The sequence below is a fragment of the Diadema antillarum genome, unplaced genomic scaffold (genome assembly GCF_040938485.1).
Source record: "Diadema antillarum isolate AM-2024a unplaced genomic scaffold, OU_Dant_1.0 scf00000010, whole genome shotgun sequence".
Classification (NCBI taxonomy): Eukaryota; Metazoa; Echinodermata; class Echinoidea; order Diadematoida; family Diadematidae; genus Diadema; species Diadema antillarum.
Window position 1 is genome coordinate 1123884 of NW_027270899.1, and position 22993 is coordinate 1146876.

The window sequence follows — 22993 nt, forward strand, 5'->3', positions numbered from 1 at the left end:
CTGTCGGAATTTCGGAGCTCGTCGAAGTTCATCTTGCCACTGCCCGGAAAGCAGTAGATGGTAGAGGTATGAGTTTTCTTCAATTTTGTCTGCCCTCTGTACAAATAATCTACAGAGGTGATTACACACATTTCTTTCCGGATTACAAAAATTTCAAATTTATGCAAAGATTTACCAGAAGAGAAAAAGTTAGAGTCGAGCATTATACGTACATACAGAACGTCTGTTGACATTTAGTATAGGCCTATTTATATTTTGTTGCAATATTGATTGCATTTTCTTTTAGATGAAATGATTGATATGAAATGAATTGAAAACATGTTAATAGGGCCTAATACAATAATTGTATTCCATTCAATGAAGGACTGTTCAAAGTTTGTAATCGATAATGGTCGATGGAATCGAATACTAGTACCCCGGGGATGGAGGGGGCCCGGGGGGGGGGGGGGGGGGGGGGGGGTATCGCGTCGAAGCTCGGGCAAGTCGCATCGCAAGCAAGGCCAAGGCTCATGATCACAACATAACACGGCAGTACACAAGAACCATGTTTACGCGCGGAGCGGAGGGTGCTACTCACAGAACTATATATCTGTGGTGCTACTGCACCATAATATACGGCACGGTCCCATCCCTTGATTTCTACATCAGTGAGCTAGCCAGTGTGGTGGATGTGCCCGTCATCGAAGCTATCCAACCAAGCGTCGACCAAACATGACCCGTCCTTCAAAGAAAGAGTTGAGGCATGAAATTGCTCGTAAGTATGCCGTATCCAGTAACGTAACCAAGATGTTCGTCGCTGTCTAGCGGTAATTGCATGAAGCTTACATTAATTTACAATGTCTTGCCGTTCTGGCAGGTTATTGCATTGTTGTGCATGTCGGGTCAGACAGTTGACCGAAAGATCGGTCTGTACCCGTCCGTCAGGGAATGTTCCGCGGAGACTGCGTCTGGCTTCACGGATCCCCTTCGTATACGGAGAACAGCGTTAATGGCAAAATATAAAAGAGTCCTCCGGACAGACGGATCTTTCTGTCTAGATCTAGTCAGACAGACGTCATGTCAACTTGCAACTGTAACGTTAAAATAGTTTAAAGCCAAAACATGTCAGTTCTAGTTCTGGTACGCCTGCAAAAGTTGTCAAATTTCGCTCCCAAATGTGAACGTATGCCTAGGAAATGTGCGGAATAACGCTATAATAACAAGATATTCGATGGGTAACGACGAAAATGCGAAATATTAACCAAAAAGGTTCAGTGTCAGAACTTACCCGAATGGGGTCAGGCTAAACTCGGACGCGGGGATAACTCGGCCTCGCTTTGACGGCGGGCTGAGTTGTATTGGTTGTCCCAGCCCTCTGGATTGTACTATGGGAGCGGCCTGTATAAACTAACAGTTACATTGTAGCGCTTCGCGTTCTAGCTACTCGCAGTAATCATGGTCTGAGTTGTTACAACGGCCCTCTGGATTGTACAGTGTTGTACTATGGGAACGGCCTGTATAAACTAACACTAGTAACACTCACAGTTACATTGTTTTGTAGCGCTTCGCGTTCTGGCTACTCGCAGTTATCATGTTCTGAGTTGTTACAATGTGCGCATCAAAAACCTCTTTGGCGCGCATGCAAAATTAGTGTGCGCCTATCAAGCACCTCTAAAAACAATCAAAGACGCTTGATAAACAACAACAAAAGCTTCAAAGACCGTGCGTCTCAGCAATACTGAGGTGATGTGCGTATAGGCTTGAGGACCGCGCGCTGTCCATTTGTTTTGTACAGGATTAGCACGCACTTTCCTGTCTGTTCAGTTCAGGTAGGCCTCGTTTGGTATTATACAGTAGAATATGGCGATCACATACTGCGTGTAAATTGTCTGAAATAAGGTCGAGTTTCCCCGAGACCGAGTGACTCTGAAGCCTTCTGGAATAAAAGTCATTTTTCCGACTTGTATTATTTTCTCAAAATACTCCAAAACGACTCATCATTCCGGCAAACCGCGTCAGCCAGTTAAGTTTCTTTGTAGACTCTTTCGATATATTGCAAGCAAATATGAAATGGTGCCAGACGGGTTCTCAAGCCCTTACCAGAAGTTTGTTTTCACTTTAACGTTAACGTTAGACCTAGCCTGACCAGACCGCTGTGCGAAGCACAGCAGTCTGACATCTACTAGTGTTTTACGTTGTATACGACCGTCGCTTTTGACGGCAGAATCACATTAAAATGTCTCTTATTTTGTTTGATTTTACCGATAAGATGATTTCTACCACCCACCTACATTGTATTTTGCTGATGTATTTTTGCACGAATGCTCAACCGGAAGTACCGTGGTAGTATTTTACGTACGCCCGTGCGATTTGTGAGTTACGTAAAGCTTGTTGTCTGCTACGTACATGTATTTCCGCGCGTGCTGCTCTCGTGACTTGACTTTTTCATGGGTCACTTCCGCTCCGACAAGGTCATGAACTTTTCCGACTCACTACGTTGTATATACGAGAGTGATTGCCATTCAAATAACACGCAGAAGATGAGGAGTGAAGCAATACGGACGCTTACAGACCTGATTTAAATCACGGATTTCAGTGGGTTTTTGATGTAATTTAAAAAAAGATTGCATAACGATTATTGAATGAATATCAGAGACTATGGGGATTCCTTATATTTTAGTTTTCTACAATTAATAAAGATATTCATGAAGGAAACGTACACCCACCGCTGAAAATGACAATGTATACGAATAGGGTAGACGTGCAGCCGCTGTCGCAAAGCGACAGCGGCTGTGTGTAGTTACGTTAGACCTAACGTTAGATGTCTACTGGACTTTTCCCAACAATCTAGTGGGCAACCTAGTACATCATGCCTACAGAAGAGATCTGCGATTCACCGTTGTTGTTTGTTTTGATGTGTAGGAAGTCTAGGTCAGCAAGGCTACACTTTATTGTACGCTATGAGAAATTATTTTCCAGTGCTTCCATTAATTTAACTATACGCAGCCCTGTCGCTGTACACAAGTGTAAGTGCACAGCGTCTGGTCGGGCTACCATTAATTAAGACCTTGCCTATGCTGAGTATAAGGGCAATTCCGCGGTTAGTAACGTTACATTTTAAGGACATTCTCATGATTTAGATTAGACTCATTTCTCTATCTGTGGATGTGAAGTCTCATTAATGTCACCAGAGATCATTCTAGTGTAGACCTAGAACAGAGCAAAGAATGAAATCATTTCATGAATTATTTTAGAAGAAAGGTCTGCTTTTAATGCCGGTTAGTAACGTTACAAAAAAAGGACATAAAAAATTGATGAGCAACTTTGAACAAAAAGTTTGCTAAAACTGGTATAGCTTGAAATATATCAACACTTATTTTTCATTTCTAGCTTTTAGGGCAATGTCTACCCCAAATATCCCTTCTCATGATAACTTTGTTTGAAAATTAAGTACAAAAATCATGGTTAGTAACGTTACGGTTAGTAACGTTACGGTTTGTCCAGTGATTACAGAATTGTGTGTTAACTCAAATCATTACATGTTTCCCCATGAGAATGCAAAGTTAAAGCTAAAAAACATCAGATAAGACATGAAACTCTTATTTCAATCATCAAACTCGTGCAGTATAGTACCATTGTACTTGTACATGTTAAAAAAAGACTAGAAAAAAAGTTTGCATAAATTACAAATTAAAAAAAAGTACCACTTTTAAAGGCTAGGTCAAGTGATATCCACAGTTTCATAACTTCGCCAATCACTGTTTATCATGACTCACAGTAATTCACAAAAGCAGCCTGTTTTATTGAGCAAAACAGTTAATGTGTTCCTTGAAATCAAGAGTACCTTTAATAAAGGGGAAAGAAATCAAAGAGCAAAAACTAATGTACTGGTATGTAGTATGTACAGTGTATGGCCAATTGTGGTGTGCGTAGTCATTGCACAATAGGAATCCAGCATATTGCAATGTTTTATATTATTGTGAAAGTAGTTTAAGTCATACAACATTAACTCAAATAATACAGTGTATTAGTTGAATTCATGTTTATTCAAGTCTAGAGACATGTATTTTTTTTTCTTTTAGACCAGTTTGAATGTCTAATCTCTGCACTGTTCTGAAAACAAAAGTCTGTTCGCTGTACCTGAAGCGTAATTAATCCCGACAAACCATTGTATGATAATTTCAAACTGGGACAGAAAATTTGAAGCGATGGCCTCAATTATTTTTAACACTACTTTCCACACAAAATGCTCTGCTGGCCTACAGATTCCGTCAATTGCCCCTTCCCATGGGAAGTGGTTAAAAAAAAATAATTGCTCAATGTGCACCTTGTGAGCCTTCTGTAGTGATGCAAATGCTGTAGACCCCCCCCCCCCAACATTTCCCGCCACGATTCCGCAACGCGCAAAGATTTTGCCGCATCGTCTCATGAATTTTTTCATTGAAGTCTCCCGCATATTTTGAGACCAAATTTGCGACGTCCAGGTACACCGTTCTGCAGTTATGTAATGTTTTGCATAAATGCATGTCGACCTGAAAACAGCTCAAATTCATAATATCATGTGCAAATCCAATGCAAATTGTGTTTTTTCGTTAATTTGATATTAATTAGATTGTTTCAACCTTTGACCAGTGAAATCAATCAATTGTAATGTAGATAAGCTTTGAAAAGTGCCTGCAACACATTTTGGCAAAAAAAAAACCCAATAGAAAACAAAAGGTTAAAAAAACATTAAAATACATAAGAAATTAACAAAACAATAAAAAACAAAAGAAACTGATTTTGATTTTGCTATTTTCTTTGCAAGAAAATTGTTTGATGTGTCTTGAGGAACTCTTACACAAAAATTTAGCAATCCTTCAGTCTTTTTTATGGAGTTATAGGTGAAAATATGATTTCATATGTAAATTTGCATAATTAATTTACTAAAAAAAGAAGCCAATATCTTTTTACTGTATGACCACGTAATCTCGTAGTTGACATCTGACTCTATCATCAGGCAAAATTTTGCCAGACCAGGACCTGTCCATTGGAGTCTTATTCACTTATTTCATGGTTAGTAACGTTACAATACACACAGGCTGTGGTTAGTAACGTTACGTGGTTAGTAACGTTACACATTTTGACTGCTGTTATTTCTAACTTCTATAATGATTAGTAATACTTATTTTTATAATTCAGTTAGTCATTGGACACAGCAGGAAAAATTGAAATATTATCATTCATAGACACTTTATACTCTCTGGAGGTAAATAATTTCACTTTTTGGTTAGTAACGTTACATGACTGTCCAATGGTTGGGGAAATGCACACATGTTTGCATTTCGAAGACATGTAAGTTGATTTTACTTAATCTATCCATGAAAGCACTGCATTGCCTCTGTGAATTCAATATTTGTGGCTAGAAAATGGCATTTAACTTGACTAGCTATCTTCTTTGCTATTATGGAGATTTTGCTGATGAAATTCAATCCGAAAGATTACTTGTTCAAAATTGGTGAATTCAATACCTAAAACTATCAAGATACCCTGAAAAATAGTTTTTCCTGAATTATCAATGTGTTCTTTCTGAAGTCAAACACAAAAATCAAGGAAAAAACCAAATTGAAATTTTATGGTCATGTCCCTCTAACTGCGGAATTGCCCATAAGACGTATTGAAACAATCTGTGTACGTTGGCCCAACCACAGCGACCAGACGCCGTGCCATGTGAAGGCAAAGCATGGCGGCGGGACGTCCGCAGCGCAGCAGCGACTTTCTGTACAGTGTCAGGGCTGTGCTGTGTATACTAATAGACGGGTAGACCATCTTTGATCTAGTTAGAAATAATCTAGATCAGTCCGGGAAACCCGCTCACGAGGCCTGCTCCCCTGTACGAGCACTGCCTCGCCTCACGAGGCCCCCCGAAAGGCCTCATGAGGCCTCCCGGGGAGCCTCAAGAAACTCCCCATTCACTTTTTATTCATCTCATATCTGATGTGTAAATTGTCACAACTTTGCACGGTGGTTTTTTGTTACACACACATGTCCACTATCCATGATGAAAAGAAGAAAAAATTCTGTTGGTTTTTTTTTCTTCAAAAATCAAGTATTAATCAACCAATGCAGAGCGACCCATCAAAACACGGGTGCCAGCGTGTTTGCACAATGCAAGACTGCCGCACCTAGCGGCCTGATCCGACTAAATATTTTTGGTGCTTTCTTCTGCGGCTCTCACCTCTCCGCGCACGAATCAGCCTCGTGAAGCTGAAATCTGACATCTTTTTACAAAAATTTGTAACGAGAAAAATAAAATCAGTACTAACCTGATCTTGTGCATTGAAAATCTCACAGCTTGCGCGCTGTCTGTATGTGCCAATGGGGATGCGTGATATGATGTGACGTCGCGTCGCGGGATTCCAAAAAAAAGCGCCCAAAGTTTAGCGGACGGCGGAATTAACGAAGAAAGTGAACCTGTCATACATACAAAGTGATTTAGTTTGCTAACAAACTGGAGTACCCACCTACTCTATCAGCGTGGAATAGTAATTTGGAATATATGCACAAGATCAGATTAGTACTGATTTTATTTTTCTCTTTACAAATTTTTGTAAAAAGATGTCGGACTTCAGCTTCACAAGGCTGATTCGTGCGTGGAGAGGTGAGAGCCACAGAAAAAAGCACCGAAAATATTTAGTCGGATCAGGCCGCTACAACCGTAGGTGCGGCAGTCTTACATTGTGCGAACACGCTGGCGCCTGTGGTTTGATGGGTCGCTCTGCATCGGTTGATTAAAACTCGATTTTTGAAGAAAAAAAAAACAGAATTTTTTCTTCTTTTCATCATGGATAGTGGACATGTGTGTGTAACAAAATATCACCGTGCAAAGTTGCGACAATTTATAGGTCGGATGTGAGATGAATAAAAAGTGATTGGGGAGCTTCTTGAGGCTCTCCCCGGGAGGCCTCGTGAGGCGGGGCAGTGCTCGTGAGCGGGTTTCCCGGACTGAGATCTAGATTTCTACTTGTAATTCTTGTAATAGTAGTAGCACTCGTGTTCCTAGGGTGGGTTGGAATCCTGTTCCCCTTCCCTGCAAACATCATTTTGCCTTGCCCTCCCCCTCGCCATGCCCCCCCCCCCCAATAATTCTCAGGAGGTTTAGGAAAAATATTGTATAAGCTGTTATTTAGCGTACAGATATTTGAGGAGGTCTCTGACATTTTCACAAGATGTTGAGTTCGTGAATCAAATGGAAACCTACGTTATTGTAAGTGTGCTGTTACACTAGCGCATGGCGACATTTTCGCGTGTTGTTAAATTCGCGATCCAAGAGTCAAGTGCTTTGCGAAATTCGCGAAAATTGATACAACAGCGGGGCTGATTTACGCAGCGTAGCATCTTTTCTCCTTCCATTTTCCATTGATACATACGATGTACAAAAGACTGGCAAAAATTAGATTCTGTTGCTGTGAAAATGTAAAGTAATGTTATTCATAGATGAATAACTCCAACAACAACAAAAATCAATCACATGTACATTAAAGAATTTGAAACTATTTTTTTTTTTCAAAGCTTGTAAACCTGTATAAAATATAAGGGTCTCTGTGTTAACCCTTCAGATCTCTCTTATAGGAATAGGCATGTGGTTGGTCAGGCGATCTGGCGAGTTGTTGGTCTGATTGATGCAAATGTTGCAGATCAAATCAACTTCACCAGTTTTCAAGCGATTCAACTGAAATTTGGCACATTTGTTGAGCTTGGTTTAAAGTTGTGCACGACACATTTTTCAACAGTAGAGGGAATGGCAGGGGGACCTAAAGCCTTCAAATGGGTGAATCTTTAAAGATCTTCTTTAGAACTACAGTTGTAGACATGGTAGGGGTAAGTTAGTGCTATGAGTAAATATATTGGTTACTGTAAGTAGAGGATGTTAGGTGCCCCCCCCCCCTTCTTGGGGCTGGGGGGACCAAATTGGATCCCAATTTTCACAATTGTTTCTTGAAAACCCTGTGACAAATTTTCATTCAAGTTGGCAGGTAGCATCCCTTGGGTGATAGGATCTTCTTTTGTTCAAATGATGCCTCCACCACCCAGTTCTTGAAAATGCATTGTTAATGCCTGTTTAATTTCAGACATGATTTCTATTTGTGACCCTGCATGACAAAACCAACAAAAAGTCGCCAGACATTAATTTTTAGTTAAGGGGACATTCTTAAAGAGCAGACTCTAAGCTTTAAAATGATGTATAACTAAATTCAAACAGACTCCCCTAACCTATCTTAATACTTGAAAGAACGCACACACCCATTAAAAGTGTGAACTGAGAAAAAAAGGCTCTGAAGTACATGGTCTATTCAAGCACTTAATGAATATTTACCAAGGGACAAAACACAGGATGTAAACCATGGGAGCAACAACAATGAAGGGATTATCAGATTAAGCTGAAATTGAGCGTGTTCTATCAACACATTCTGTCCATGATTAATGCCAATTTTCAAAGCAGTAGAGTTATCATTTTAAAAGTTATTAGACTTGAAAGTGATGGGTGGGTAAAGGATTTCAAGAAATGAAAAGGGGACTCTAAGACATACCTCATCACTCTATTCTCCCCAAAAAGGGTTGTAGAAAAACTGCTGAAAACACACTTTCCCATTCATGTTATGATCCCGAACTAAAGAATAATGTAGAAGAAGGATAGCTCTTTCAGAAAATATGAAAAACTCAAGATTGACTCAGCTGACCCATTTCACCTTTATTGAGTCCTGGCGTAAAATCAACGAGTGCGACTTTTTGTTAGTTTTGTGATGCACGGTCACATTTCGTCACAGTTGTGAATAGATTAGATTCACTCACACACACACACACACACACACACGCACAGACATACCTTGAAAGGAAACGAGATTTGAGAAAGTGTATTTTGTACACTGCACACTTTTGTTTTTATTTTCTTTCTGTTATTTTCTTTATTAATGAGAACACCATATCTCACAACCACATGCACATCTCAGACGAATGGAGTTCAAACAAAGGCATTAGTTACACTTGTGAATCTTTTATTTATGTTTGTATACATGTTTGTAACTCATTCTTTGGCTGTTCATGTCAGTAAATCTGATGAAGAACTTAGAAAGTTGCTGTTACGTTTTATTTCAAGACACAAAATCCATGCCTTTCAATTGACTTGAGAATTACTGCATTGTCATTACACTCTCAAATACCACATGTGATTTAGTTTTTAAAATCATTTGTTCTACTTCCTCTTATGTCTGCAGGTATCCTTCAGGGAGCTAATCTTGCTACCTTGTCTTCCAAGAAAGTGAGAATGAAGTTACAAGATACATTCCAATTGGAGCTCACAGATAGGTAAACCAAACAGATATAATGACTACTGTGTGTTATTTGTCCAAGGGCTGATCAACAAGCTTTCAGTGATAGAACTTGTAATTCCAGTGCATGGTAGGTAGAGTACATACACAGTGATTTTTCCCTTTCCTCTATCCCTTTGTCATTATCCATCAAGTGATCCTACTTTTCCTACTTTTTTGCTTAAAATCCTACTTTTTCCTACTTTTTTTTTAAACCCCGCAAAAAAAAAAAAAAAAAATGTGCAAGGCTACTTGAATAGTTGATAGTCAGAAATGATGAGTAGACTCTAGTTGCAGATTCTTCCTGGTGGGGAGAGCCTCTTCAGCATAAAAGAGGGATAACACAGAGCAATCAACCACAAGACTGCTGCCAGCCTCAGCTTATGCTCCTGTGCAGATGTGATTGATCCCACTGATATTGCGGCCTAGGCAAGGACTTGGAATAGTGCTCAACCAGCTCTCATCATCGCTCGAAAATACCAGGTAAGCTTGCCATACAATTAAAAGTAAAATTTGACATGTGACTTCCAAAGAATACAACTGAGGGGAAAAAATGCCACCTACAGCCAGTTTTAGTATATGAAGAGTTCAAGCATATCGTGTCTCATGCATGTTCTGGCATGCAAATGCTCAGAAACAGGAACACCTTCAGATCCCCTTTGCCTGAAATTCTTCAATAATATATGTTTTGATAATAAATAACAATGATTGCAATATGACAAATTTAATATGAAAGTTAGTTATTCACCACAGAAACTAGATCTGGCTAATGTGAGGATGAGTAATGCCCAAGAAAGCGTGGATTGGTAGGAACCCATTTGCATGAAACTTGCATATTACTGAGGCTAAATCAAAAGCACTCAGGTTACAATAGTTTGATCTTTTGGCAGGAGTGCAAGAAAAGAACATGTAAGTTGCCAAATTTGTCAAAAGTTAAAACTTTGAAGACTTATGAGGTTTGACATGAGACATATGACTTGTGATATCCATTTGAATCATGGGCAGGTGGTAGATACATGTACAACTAATAGAAATCTTCCTTAATTCATCCGTAGTTAAGCAGCTAAAAGTTAGTTGCAGAAAAATCAGATGAACAAGAAGAAATTTTTGATTAACAGATCCCACAAATCTTTAACAAGGAGTGAGAACAACAGTAATTACTTAGCCATCTTGAAAGATAAAGGTTAATAGGAGAGCAGGAACCTCTTTATGGACGATCTTAAGAGTTTGAATTGTATCATAGGTAAGACATACATTACCTCAAAGAACTTAGAAGAAAGTAGGAAATGGAGGAACTTGATGGAAAACAAACACAAAAACAATATTTCAATATTGTTTTAAGATTGATTGAAGTTGAAACCATGAGACGTTGAAGTCCACTTCCTGAAGACACCTACAGAATTATCAAGAATATAGTATAAATAAAAGCCATCTAAAGCGTACCTGAAAAAACCCAAACATTCGGGAAGGATAGTGAATGCATATTCCACAAGTAAGAGCAAGTGTGTGAAAGTGTAAAGTTGAACCGCCAAGAACAGTTAGTGAAGTTTGGAGGAAACAACTTGCTGAAAAATTAGAAGCCATACTGTCTTTTTATTCCCCAGATCTTGCAAATTTTAGTTGATAAAGCTGAACATCTTTTTATTACCTAGCTAGTTTGAACAAGATGTGGGAAAATGGTAGAACAGAAATTCCTAAATGAAAGTGGTTAAAATCTAATGGATCATTTGCAGTGACATGCCCAAAATATTGAACCATTTGAAAGAGTTGGAAAACTGTGAGACAGAGAAACTTCTTAAAAAAAGAAAAAAAGTGAATGGATGGACATGTATGCTAATTGTGATCAACATACAAAACTGTAAGTTTAAGGTGAAAAACCAAAAGAACAATGGAGAGTATCAAAATTGAAAGGGCATTTGAGGCAAATACACTGTATTTAAGAAAACATAGGAACTGCATGACAAGTATACAGATCATCTAGAGTGTGTTTGCTCTTTAAAAAAAAAAAAAAAAAAGTTTGTTGATTGGAATTTGCTGAGAAATCAGGGAAGCTAGCTAGAACTTAAGTGATAATGACAGTCACTGTTTATTCCCAAGATTTTGCAGAGAGTAGTTTATAAAATTGACAAGCTGAAATACTGAACCAGCAAAATATCTGGAAAATGAAAAGCAGAATCTCAACCATGTAAAATTTCAAAGGCTGAAGGATATAGTATTCTCAAAAATATATGAAGAAGTTTGATTTCAAGAGTAATTGAATGAGCTTTAAAGATAGCCCTTCCCTTTTGCATTCCTTCCCAAATAGCACAGAACATGATATATTCCACCAGAATGACAAGACCATTGGGTAATTCCATGAAGTTGGGGCAGTGTCCATGTAGCATCGTGATATTTAAAAATACATTTCAGCATAACTCAATATTGATTATGCTATACATTTATTGTTTGTAGGCTTCACATTTGCATTGAGGCCACACATTTTCCTGGAAATTTTGTGCTATTCAGACTCAATTTTGATGAAGTTATTAAACAATATGTAACAGTGTCCTGTAGCATCGTGAAGTGTCCATGTAGCATCGTGATATTTTAAAATTTGGTCCTAAGAGACAAATTATGGCAATTAGCTTGACCAAAATTTGATGCGATGTGCATATTTACAAGATATGAATGAGATAGCTAAATATCTAAAATTTCCTGTACACAGTTTAAATTTTAAAAGAAAATTACAAAATGTATCACGATGCTATGCGGTGTCCTTTTTTAGCTCTCCTGAGCCGAAGGCTCAAGTGAGCTATTGCGATCGCTCTTCGTCCAGCGTCCGTCGTGCGTCGTCCGTCGTGCGTAAACTTTTACATTTTCATCTTCTTCTTGAGAACCCCTTGACCGATTTTCACCAAACTTGGCCGGTAGCATCCCTAGGTAGGGGGATAGGATCTCAATTTGTTCAAGTGGGCACCATACCCCACCTGGGGGGCCCCCAGAGGGACCCAAACCCCCCCCCCCCCAAAAAAAAAAAAAAAAAAAAAAAAAATTAAGGAATCTTAAAAAAATCTTCTTCTCTAGAACCAGAAGTGATAGAGCTAAGTTAATACTATGAATTAGTACATTGATGACTGTAGTTTCAAGTTTGTTCATGGCGGAATCAGGGGTGCCCACCATGGGACCCAGGGGAGGGGGTGGGGAGGGGTCCTAATGGGGCCCGAATTGTACATTTTCATCTATTTCTTGAAATGCCACAATGAATTTTCACCAAAGTTGGCAGGTAGCATCCCTAGGCGGATAGAATCTCAATTCCATCAAATGGGCACCATGCCCCACCTGGGGGGCCCCAGGGGACCCACCCCCCCCCCCCTCCTGTAAGGAATCTTTACAGATTTTCTCTAGAACTGGAAGTGATTGAGCTAAGTTAATACCATGAGTCAGTATATTGATGACTGTTGTTTCAAGTTTGTTCATGGGAGAATCAGGGATGCCCTCCCCCCCCCCCCACCCCCTTGGGACCCAAGGAAGCGGGATGGGATGGGGGGGGGGGGGGTCCAAATGCAGGCCTAAATTTTCATCTTCTTGCTGAAAACAGCATAATGGATTTTCACCAAACTTGTCAAGTAGCATTCACATAGGGATAAGATCTCAAAGTGTTTGTATGGGCACCATGCTTTCCTTGGGGTCCCCAGGGGGTCCAAACCTCCTAAATTAATGAATAAACAAAATAATATTTTTCTCTAGTTCTAATCGAAAGTGATAGGGCTTTAAGTCTTTTTTCCCAAGCTGCATAATCCAACGTTCTATAAAGTACAGCGTACTTGGCAGGTATTTTTACCAGTGTGATGGAATGTGTAAATGGACACCATGCCCCCATTCTCAAAGCTATCCCCACCATAAGTTTCCAATGTTCTCAGGTAAGAGTCTGCAAGAATGCATGGAAGGTGAACTTGCGATACTCAGGTGAGCGCGTGACCCGCGGGTCTCTTGTTGTGACATTTGGTGGACACCGCGTAGCATAGTGACACATTGTGTAATTTTCTTGTAAAAGTGAAACTGTGGAAAGGGAGTTAAGATATTTAGCTATCTGACTAATCTAGTAATTATGCATATTAATTCAACTTTTGGTCCAGCTAATTGCATTAATTTGTCTTTTAGGACCAGATTTTAACTATCACGATGCTACATGGACACGTCATGATGCTACAGGACACCGTTACATATCGTTTTAATAACTTCGAATCAAAATTGAGTCTGAATGGCACAAAATTTCCAGGAAAATGTATGGTCTCAATACAAATGTAAAAAAAGCCTATAAACAATATGTAAAGCATAATTAGTATTGAGTTATGCTAAAATGTCACACTTTGTGCTCCAACTTCACGGAATTGCCCTATTGTAAATCTATAACATTTCAGTGATATTTGAAGGTTGTTAGCCGTTAAAATTCAAATAAAGCACCAAACGCTCACCGTAACATATTCTGTGTACTAGACACAGCTGCATACATTAATCCTCCTGTGGTTGTAATATGATACTTATACTTCGAACAACAGATATGCATGTTAAAGCTGTCAGAAAAGAAGAATTCACTAGCTTCTCTTACTTTGTTATCAATGGCAAATAACAACACACCACTTACATGAACTACATGTACAACTAAGTGCATCACACAGGTCTGTAAAACTAGACTATTAGTTTAGATTTGTAATTTTTTCGTGGTACGAAAAAAATATTCAAATCTTAATGGTCACTTTACTAAACAAATAAAGACCCTCTTGAGTTAAAAATTTACAGGAGGTTTCCAAATAATGTTTTCTTCAATACCTAAGTGTTCTCACCAATTTTTCAAAAATGTGCATGTAAAAGGGATTGGCTGTCTTTAAAGTGCCTGGAATAATTGCAAAATAGAGAAACTTCCTGAAAAGATCAAAAAGCTGTATGTGTATTCCACTAAAAGGGTCAAGTTGAATGTAATTTATGAACTGTCTCCAGTGAATTTGGCAAAAATTGCAAACAGTAAAAAATCATTGGAATGTACAGAATGATAATTTTCTACAAGTCTTTCTAAATTAGTTAATACAAATGCAAGTTGATTCAAGAATACATGGAATCTAGCATCTACAGAACACCAAAGAAATGAAAACTGATGTATATGTTATCTACAGAAAATTATCAAAAAATAGTCATTTTGCACTGCCTATAAAGTCAGTAAGACTACAGACAATAAGAAACAAAAAGGCAGAAGTACATATCGTCTGTTGAGAATGAGAAGGGCTTTAAGTCTTCTCGAACACTATGGGTTTTGTGGTCACTTAACGCCCTTATCATTCTCAACCGACGATATATACTCCTCAAATCTTGTAAAGTGGAGTCATTTGGTTATATTAGTCTTCTGTTACTCTACATGTGACAATACTACATTTCCCTGATTGTTAACTGAAATGTAAAGTATTTGTTGTTTTTTTCTCTCTCTCTTTAGATGTTCTATGTTGTATTGGTTGAAGTGTTTCAAATTGAGCTTGCCTTATATTTCCATGTATATCATGTGATTATACCAAGATAATCTATATCACTGGAAATTCAGTGATGGATACTGTGCCGTAAACTCACAGGATTTGAGTATGTAGATTTGTAGTGGGCCAGGATTTGCAAGATAAAGATGATAATGCATTGGTAGTATAATTTCACTTTGTAAGGCCTCACTGTCATGAGACAACCCATTCTTCATGCATGTCTTTGCCTGTACAAGTGATAAAGTACAAATGTAATATAACACGTGCTCTCAGAGAGTATACTCTCTGAGAGCACTTCATTGGTATAATCCTGTTATTTTGAAATGTTTGAACACATGTTGAGTGCTTACATGTATTTGAAATTGAAGGTCTATCGGAAAGTTAGTTTATTACTTATCTCATAGTCATTCAGCTGGAACTTGAGAGTATACTAGCCTTGTCTTGAGCATCACTTGAATAGCTTTGTCAAACACCCTTATTTCCAGTCTTCTTCACACTTGTCTTGAGCATCACCTGAATAGCTTTGTCAAACATCCTTATTTCCAGTCTTCTTCATACTTTAAAATGGAACACATATCTTCACAACTTCAAGTGAGTGTAGATAAAATGTCATCTTTTTTAAATAGCTTTTGTCAAATATATCTTTATTTCCAATCTTTTTCACATTTTGAAATGAAACACATATCTTCTCAACTTCAAAACATTCAAATGAGTGTAAATAAAAGATGTCATCTTTTAGATGGAAGTGTACAATGTACCTCTGGCATTAGTGTATAACTTACACAGCATGGAATGTTTATGTCATGTTTTGTGGGATGATATATGATACAATTTGTAGGTGTATATGCCAATCACAGAATGATGTCTTTTCTATGCAAGTATTGTATTAAGTGATCAAGATTCGTAGGGGCTGATCCAGGAATTCCATAAAGGGGAGGCGCACCTTTGCAAAATTAAAGGGGGTGCATGCACCCCTCCCCCACCTTTTTCTTTTTCTTTCTTTTGTTTTAACCAAAAATAAAGAGAAGGGGTGCGCTCGATGTGCCCCCTCTGGATCTGCCACTGATTTGTATTGCCTGTACTGTCAAGCATGCATCTGTGTGTGTTTCCTGACATTGTTCTAAAAAATGTCTGCCTTTGTTGTATTTTTCAGGCTCTTCCAGGAGCAAAAGTGAGGCTGAGGCAGCAGGGTTGTGAGTACAATTTAAGATTTATATGTACCATCAAGAGTTCTGGTGAGTATTGACAAAAACTATTCCAAAAAGCCTGCACATGTCCTGATTTATTCCTACTTTTTTTCTGTAATTCCGTACTTTTTCCCTCTCATGTCCTACTTTTTCCTACTTTTTCATTGATTCTGTTCCTACTTTATTCCTACTTTTTTACATTATCCCACTTGAAAGCCTGCATTATGTAAAGTTTAAAGGGGAAGGGACTGGTGAAGAGGAAGTGAGGAAAATTGGGAAATGTTCCCATCAATTAATGAAGTATGTATGTTGCATCTTAAAAAAAAAAAGAGTTCCTTCAGACACATGTCCACAAATTGTATTATATGCGACTTTAGCATTATCCTTTGACAAGTCAATGGATTTGTCCTAATGTATCCAGTTTTTGTCAAGCCCACCAGAGGTGATAGTCCATGGGCCAAGAGCCGAAAAATGGGTTATTGGTACCATCTGAGGTGGCAAAACCTTTTTGGTGTCATTTTGTTTGTCGGGCATAGATATGCTTATCAAGCTATGATAGCATCTCCAAATGAGTAGCTTAGTCATAATAAATGAATTTTTAACCATTTTGGTCTCTTTTTTTATCCCAATACTTCTGAATCGAAACTAACAGCTATACAAAGAAGAGCACTGTCTTCCGTATGTCCACAAGTGTTCTGTTGTAAACGCGATGCGCTTAGTCTTTATTCAAGGCAGCGAAGGGAATATCCAAAGGGTTATGATGTCCACAGCTGTCACGCAGTGTGCTTAGTCTTTATCTAGACCAATGTACCGCTACCATATCTAAAGTTCCTACAAAAGGGATTATCTATACTGTTTTTATACTACCCTCTCAACAAATACATCAGTTTTAAACAAAAACCACTCTAACAATATCATTCATTATAATGTATTGTAGTGTACCGGTACATTGCTTTTGCATTATCTTCCATTGTTGGATGGAAATAAAGCGACATTGATGTGGTGTTTGCGTTTTCACCGAAGCGTTTTTCACCGGAAAATGATAAATAATTGAAAAACACGGTAAAGTTCACGAGGAATTGCTTTTGTTGTTGTTGTTGTTTTTAGATAAAAGGATATACACTGTATCATAAGCTTTGGATATTCCCTTCGCCGTCTTGAATAAAGACTAAGCGATGTGGACATCATGACCTTTGGATATTCCCTTCGCTGCATTGAATAAAGACTAAGCGCACCGCATTCACAACAGAACACCTGTGGACATACAGAAGACAGTGCTCTTCTTTGTATAGCGGTTAGTTTCAATTCAGAAGTATAGGGATATAACAACGAGACCAAATTGGTTAAAAATTCATTTATTATGACTAAGCTGCTCATTTGGAAATGCTATCATAGCTTGATAAGCATATCTATGCCCGACAAACAAAATGACACCAAAAAGGTTTTACCACCTCAGGTGGTACCAATATCTGGCCTGGCCCATGGACTATGAGGGGAGACTAAGGGATCGCCTGCAGCGTCTGTCCGTCCGTCGTCTGTCCGTAACGCTATAAAAACTTGAATAACTCTGTACTCTGGACTTCAATTTGAATCAAACTTGGAGGGAAGAGTGGTCATACAAAGTTTTACCTTTTACTAAGTATGAAGGTTCACCTCAAGGTTAAAGGTCACAGACAGGGTCAATGAACTTTTAGGGCCCAATGTTAAGTTTTTAGGGCGCGTTTCGATTATGGGCCAACTTCTGATCCGTAAGTGTATTTGTGACCAAACTTGGATGGTAGATGAACCTTGGGGAGTTGATGGTCATCACGAGGTCAAAGGTCACAGGCAGGGGTCAATGAACTTTTAGGGCCCAATGTTAAGTTTTTAGGGCGCGTTTCGATTATGGTCATAACTTTTGATCCATAAGTCCATTTGTGACTAAACTTGGGTGGAAGATGACCCTTGGGGAGTTGATGCTCACCACAGGGTCAAAGGTCACAGGCAGGGGTCAATGAATTTTTAGGGCCCAATGTTAACCTTTTAGGGCGCATTTTGATTATGGACCATAACTTTTGATCCGCAAGTCTATTTGTAACCAAACTTGGATGGTAGATGTACCTTGGGGAGTTAATGGTCACCACAAGGTCAAAGGTCACAGACCGGGGTCAATGAACTTTTCGGGCCCAATGTTAAGTTTTTAGGGCACGTTTCGATTATGGGTCATAACTTTTGATCCATAAGTCCGTTTGTGACTTAACTTGGGTGGTAGATGTCCCTCGGGGAGTTGATGGTCACTACAAGGTCAAAGGTCACAGACAGGGGTCAATGAACTTTTAGGGCCTAATGTTAAGCTTTTTGGGCACGTTTTGATTATGGGTCATAACTTTTGATCCGTAAGTCTATTAGTGACCAAACTTGGATGGTAGATGTACCTTGGGGAGTTGATGGTCACCACAAGGTCAAAGGTCACAGGCAGGGGTCGATGAACTTTTAGGGCCCAATGTACTGTGCATTTAATTATGACTCGTAACTTTTGATCCATACATGTAGGTCCATTTGTGAACAAAATGTAAAAAAAGGTGTTGTACGTTTGTGGGCGAGACACATTACGGCACTTGCCTTGTTTGCATTATGGACGAGTACACATATAGCGTATGTTTATGTAAATAGTCAAGATGCATTTTTTTTTTCTGAGCAGGAGCAAACCATTTGATTAGCCTAATTTGGAACTCTAATAGATAGGGCCATTTGAATTAGCTGTTGTTTGCTTTTGCACAATATATACAAAAAAGGATGTTTGTGTGGTATGAAATATTGACCATCACAGTGGTAATTGATTTCATTTGCACAATGAGTTACAATGATATGATTGACATCTGCTAGACACTATAGTCCTGTTTTAACAGGCCTTACCTCGACAATGTTAGGACGATGTCCGGAGAAAAAAATTCCTTGCCTTGAGCAATAAAACCGCAGGAGAGAGCTAGGGGTACCATTTTAATAGACACACACCGAAAACCTTCTCCAGGTTGGTTTTCATAACAACCTATCCGTTCATGCGCGAAGGGGTGTGATTAGAAGCCATGCACGTGATCAGCAAGAGGTGTGTCATTCTATTTGGACTATTGGGCATGTGTGTTGAGTGTATCAAAGGGATGTTACAGCAAGAGTGTTTTAACAGAAGGGTTGTTGGGATGATGTCAATGTAATTACCCCTGGCTAATTTTTCAAAAGGTACTGCCACAAAGTCCAAGCAACATTTTGCAGGGGACATTTTAACAGGCAAGGTTAAAAAAAAAAAAAAAAGATTGCCCAAACATTGTTGTGATAACTCCGGTTTGAAAGACTCTGTTAAGTCAAGGATTAAAATACCATTCCTAGAGATAATACTGCTGTAACTAATTTTACTGTTATAATAAAAATTGTATGAAATCGTTAATATTAATCTAGATGGTGTTCATTAGAAAAGAAAGAGAATACAACTGAGGCTTCATAATTTGCCAACATGACAAGTAACCCAGAGAACAGTAAGGAACTATGTTCACACACCTTAAAGAAACAAAGAGACTGACTAAGATTATTGTCCAATGGCAATGTAGTGAACAGTGCTCCTTAATAGTTTTTCATGTTTTATTTTGAATAGCATTAGTCTTCTAATGCAAATTTAAACCAGTTTTGATACATCAGACATTCCTATGAATCTATATGAGTTTGTTGTCTCAAGAATCCTCCATCAGGACATTTGGTTTTCCATGTCATAAACCTAGATTCTGACTATTGCTTTCCTTTAACTTTGCAGAAAAAAGGAAATTGATCAGATTCTTATGGCTCTCATTGCAAAGAGCCACACAGCTCATGCCAAAGAAGAAGAAAAGGAGACAACAAGGGAAGTACAGTCCCACCCCAGCCCTGTGATTCATGAAGAGGAGGAGGCTGCCAAGATGCTTTCGTCATCAGATGAGGTAAAACAAAACAAACAAAATTGAAAGAGTTGAAATTACTCTTTAACAGTCTAGTGTTACCACAATTTGATTACTTTCAGGTACGCTTAGTTAAGCCTAGTGATATACATGAACATCACACAAGGCTAATAGACAGTGGAAGTCTACGTGTACCAAGATTTCGCTATGATTGTCACAATTGCAGCCCAATCATATCTTCTTTACTTGAACGGAACAGGCTGGATTATTCAATTAGATCAGCTTCTTCCATATATTCATTTTAGAGATTGTTTAAGCAAACTTGTTATTTGTAAGTAACACACCAAATTTATTCTGGGCTAGCTAATCATTCCTGTATGATAGCGTTTTAATTATCATATCGGCATTCTGGTGAACTCTTGATGTGGCATAATCAATATAAACTGTATTTTTTATGTTACTTTGCAATGTAGAGTGTGTATCTATCTATATATATATCTATATATATATATATATATATATATATGTATATATATACATATATATGTTAACTTCTGTATACGTTTTGCTATTTAATGTACATATGTTCATCAATATTATTCAGGGCTCCATGGAAGACCACTATTTATTGGTGAATGGGCTACCCTGACAAAAGATTCGAAATAAATAAATAAATAAATGTTATGTATAAAACACCAACAAGATGCAGTCACATCTTGCTGCAATACCACGGTATATTCAGGAGAGTTTTGTGATACTAAAAGTAATTTGTATTGTGTGTAATCGTGTCGGATGTTTGGTTAAAATTTGACCAGAGGCACATGAATCACATATTATAGAAATAGCGAACTTCACGGCATGCGTCAATGTAAGTGCAGTGAACGTGAGGTATCGTTCGATAGGTGCCGCCTCTGCGTACGAGCCGCTAGGCGTATATTTGCTCGCAGGAGCAAATGACATGGAACCAGTGGAGATACATGTACATAATAGTCCTGTAGACATAATCCAAAAGGAAAAAAAAAATACACATTGCATTCGCTCATAAATTATCTGCATAAGTATTATTTTCCTCCTTAATTTCTACATGTCTAATGTCCTAAAGTGGCCTAGCAAAAACATGATAATAATCATGCCTAGTTGGTGGATTTACTAGATTGTTGTTTTCTGCACAGTCCTACTCAAATATTTTCATGCTAGCTTAATGCTACTTATCATGTGCTAGAGTATAAGAGAGTGCATCTTGCAAAGCTCAGGAGCTTGGGAAAAACTGAATAATTACTTTCCAGTGCAAACCTCATAGATTAAGAAGGATAACTTGAGACACCAGGATCGGACTGTTGATAGAGATACAGCCTGTGTCTTATTAGCTGACCTGAGCCTTTGGCTCAAGTGAGCTATTGCGATCGTTCTTCATCCAGCGTCCGTCGTGCGTAAACTTTTTACATTTTCATCTTCTTCTTGAAAACCCCAAGACCGATTTTCACCGAACTTGGCAGGTAGCATCCCCAGGGGGTTAGGATCTCAATTTGTTAAAGTGGGCACCATGCCCCACCCAAGAAGGAATCTTTAACAATCTTCTTCTCTAGAACCAGAAGTGGTAGAGCTAAGTTAATACTACAATTGTATGAGTTAGTACATAAAGGCCGTGTCACACCAGCCTTGTGTGCGACTTGCAAAGAACAATTTTGACTACCCGGAGGTCCCCGTAGATATCCGCACATGACAGTACCTAGCATGTATCTCGAAAGTAGTCGCCAGGAGGTGCGCACGCATATTTTTTTACCCGCAACCGTGTTTAGGCCCTGTCACACCTTTCCGGGCAAGCTACTCGGACTTGTTACGTGTAGGGATTTTCTAGCATACCGGACATTCCTGAGGGCGGAAAAGGATTTGTGCGAGTCAGCGCATGTGTCTTACTTGCTGGACGCGTTATACTTGCGAGTATACTGTGTGACCTTTGTACCAGTCGCGTGGGGGCTGACAACTTAGTGAAGGAATTCCTCTAATGGAATGGCTGAAATCTCACAGAATTTCATTATCTTGGCTGCATACGGGACTGCGAAGTACCTGCGTGGGAATTGCCTGGGAAGTACTGCCGCTAAGGGTCTCCTACTGGCGTTCTGCGTGGACCTCTACGGGCATTCCCGCGACTCACCCGGAAAAAGTTTTGGTCATGCTCAAAACTTGGCTGCGATTAAATTGGACTTGCGTGAGCACCTCCGGGCAACTACGCGCTAGATACTGTCAGGTGCGGACCAACTGCGGAGAGCCCCTTGGAGTAAATTTGTTTCCCCGCAAGTCAAGCCGCAGAAGTTCACCCGTACGGTATGACAAGGCATGAATGAAAATTGCAAACATTCTTGTTCGCCCGCTGAAAATCTTCTATGTGCTGGAAACTACCTCCTCGCCACAAGCCCGCGTTATGGTGTGACACGGCCTTTAATGACTTTAGTTCCAAGTTTCTTCATGGCAGATCCAGGGGTGCCCCCCTTGGGGGGGGGGGGGAGGTCCAAATGGGGGCCTAAATTGTACATTTTCATCTTCTCCTTGAAAACCTCGTGATGGATTTTCACCAAACTTGGCAGGTAGCATCCCTAGGGGGATAGGATCTCAATTTGTTAAAATGAGCACTGTGCCCACCAAGGGGGGCCCCAGGGGGCCCAAAACCCCCAAACTCAAGGAATCTTTCAAAGTCTTCTTCTCTAGAAGCAGAAGTGATTGAGCTAAGTTAACACTAGGAGTTAGTACATTGATAACTGTAGTAACAAGTTTGTTCATGGCGGAATCAGGGGTGCCCCGTTTTTGACCCAGGGGAGGGGGGTGGGGAGGGGTCCTAATGGGGCCTAAATTGTACATTTTCATTTTCTTCTTGAGAACCCCATGACGGATTTTCACCAAACTTGGCAGGTAGCATCCCTAGGGGGATAGAATCTCAATTTGTTCAAATGGGCACTGTATCCAAAAACCTCCCAAAATTAAGGAATCTTTAAAAATCTTCTCTAGAATCTGAAGTGATAGAGCTAAGTTAATACTATGAGTTAGTACATTAATGACTATAGTTTCAAGTTTGTTCATAGCAG

The 22993-nt window shown here is 39.1% G+C and overlaps 1 protein-coding gene across 1 annotated transcript in view; it reads left to right on the forward strand.

Annotated features, from left to right (window-relative positions):
• Positions 1–626: 626 nt before the first annotated feature.
• The window catches only part of LOC139719991 (uncharacterized), a 48563-nt gene continuing 26196 nt past the window's right edge, over positions 627–22993 (forward strand). The window contains exons 1-3 of the mRNA XM_071631370.1: positions 627–754; positions 9234–9324; positions 19793–19955. Of these exons, the coding sequence (XP_071487471.1) occupies positions 712–754; positions 9234–9324; positions 19793–19955 (297 nt within the window). The 5' untranslated portion in view covers positions 627–711. The remainder of the gene's footprint in view (positions 755–9233; positions 9325–19792; positions 19956–22993) is intronic.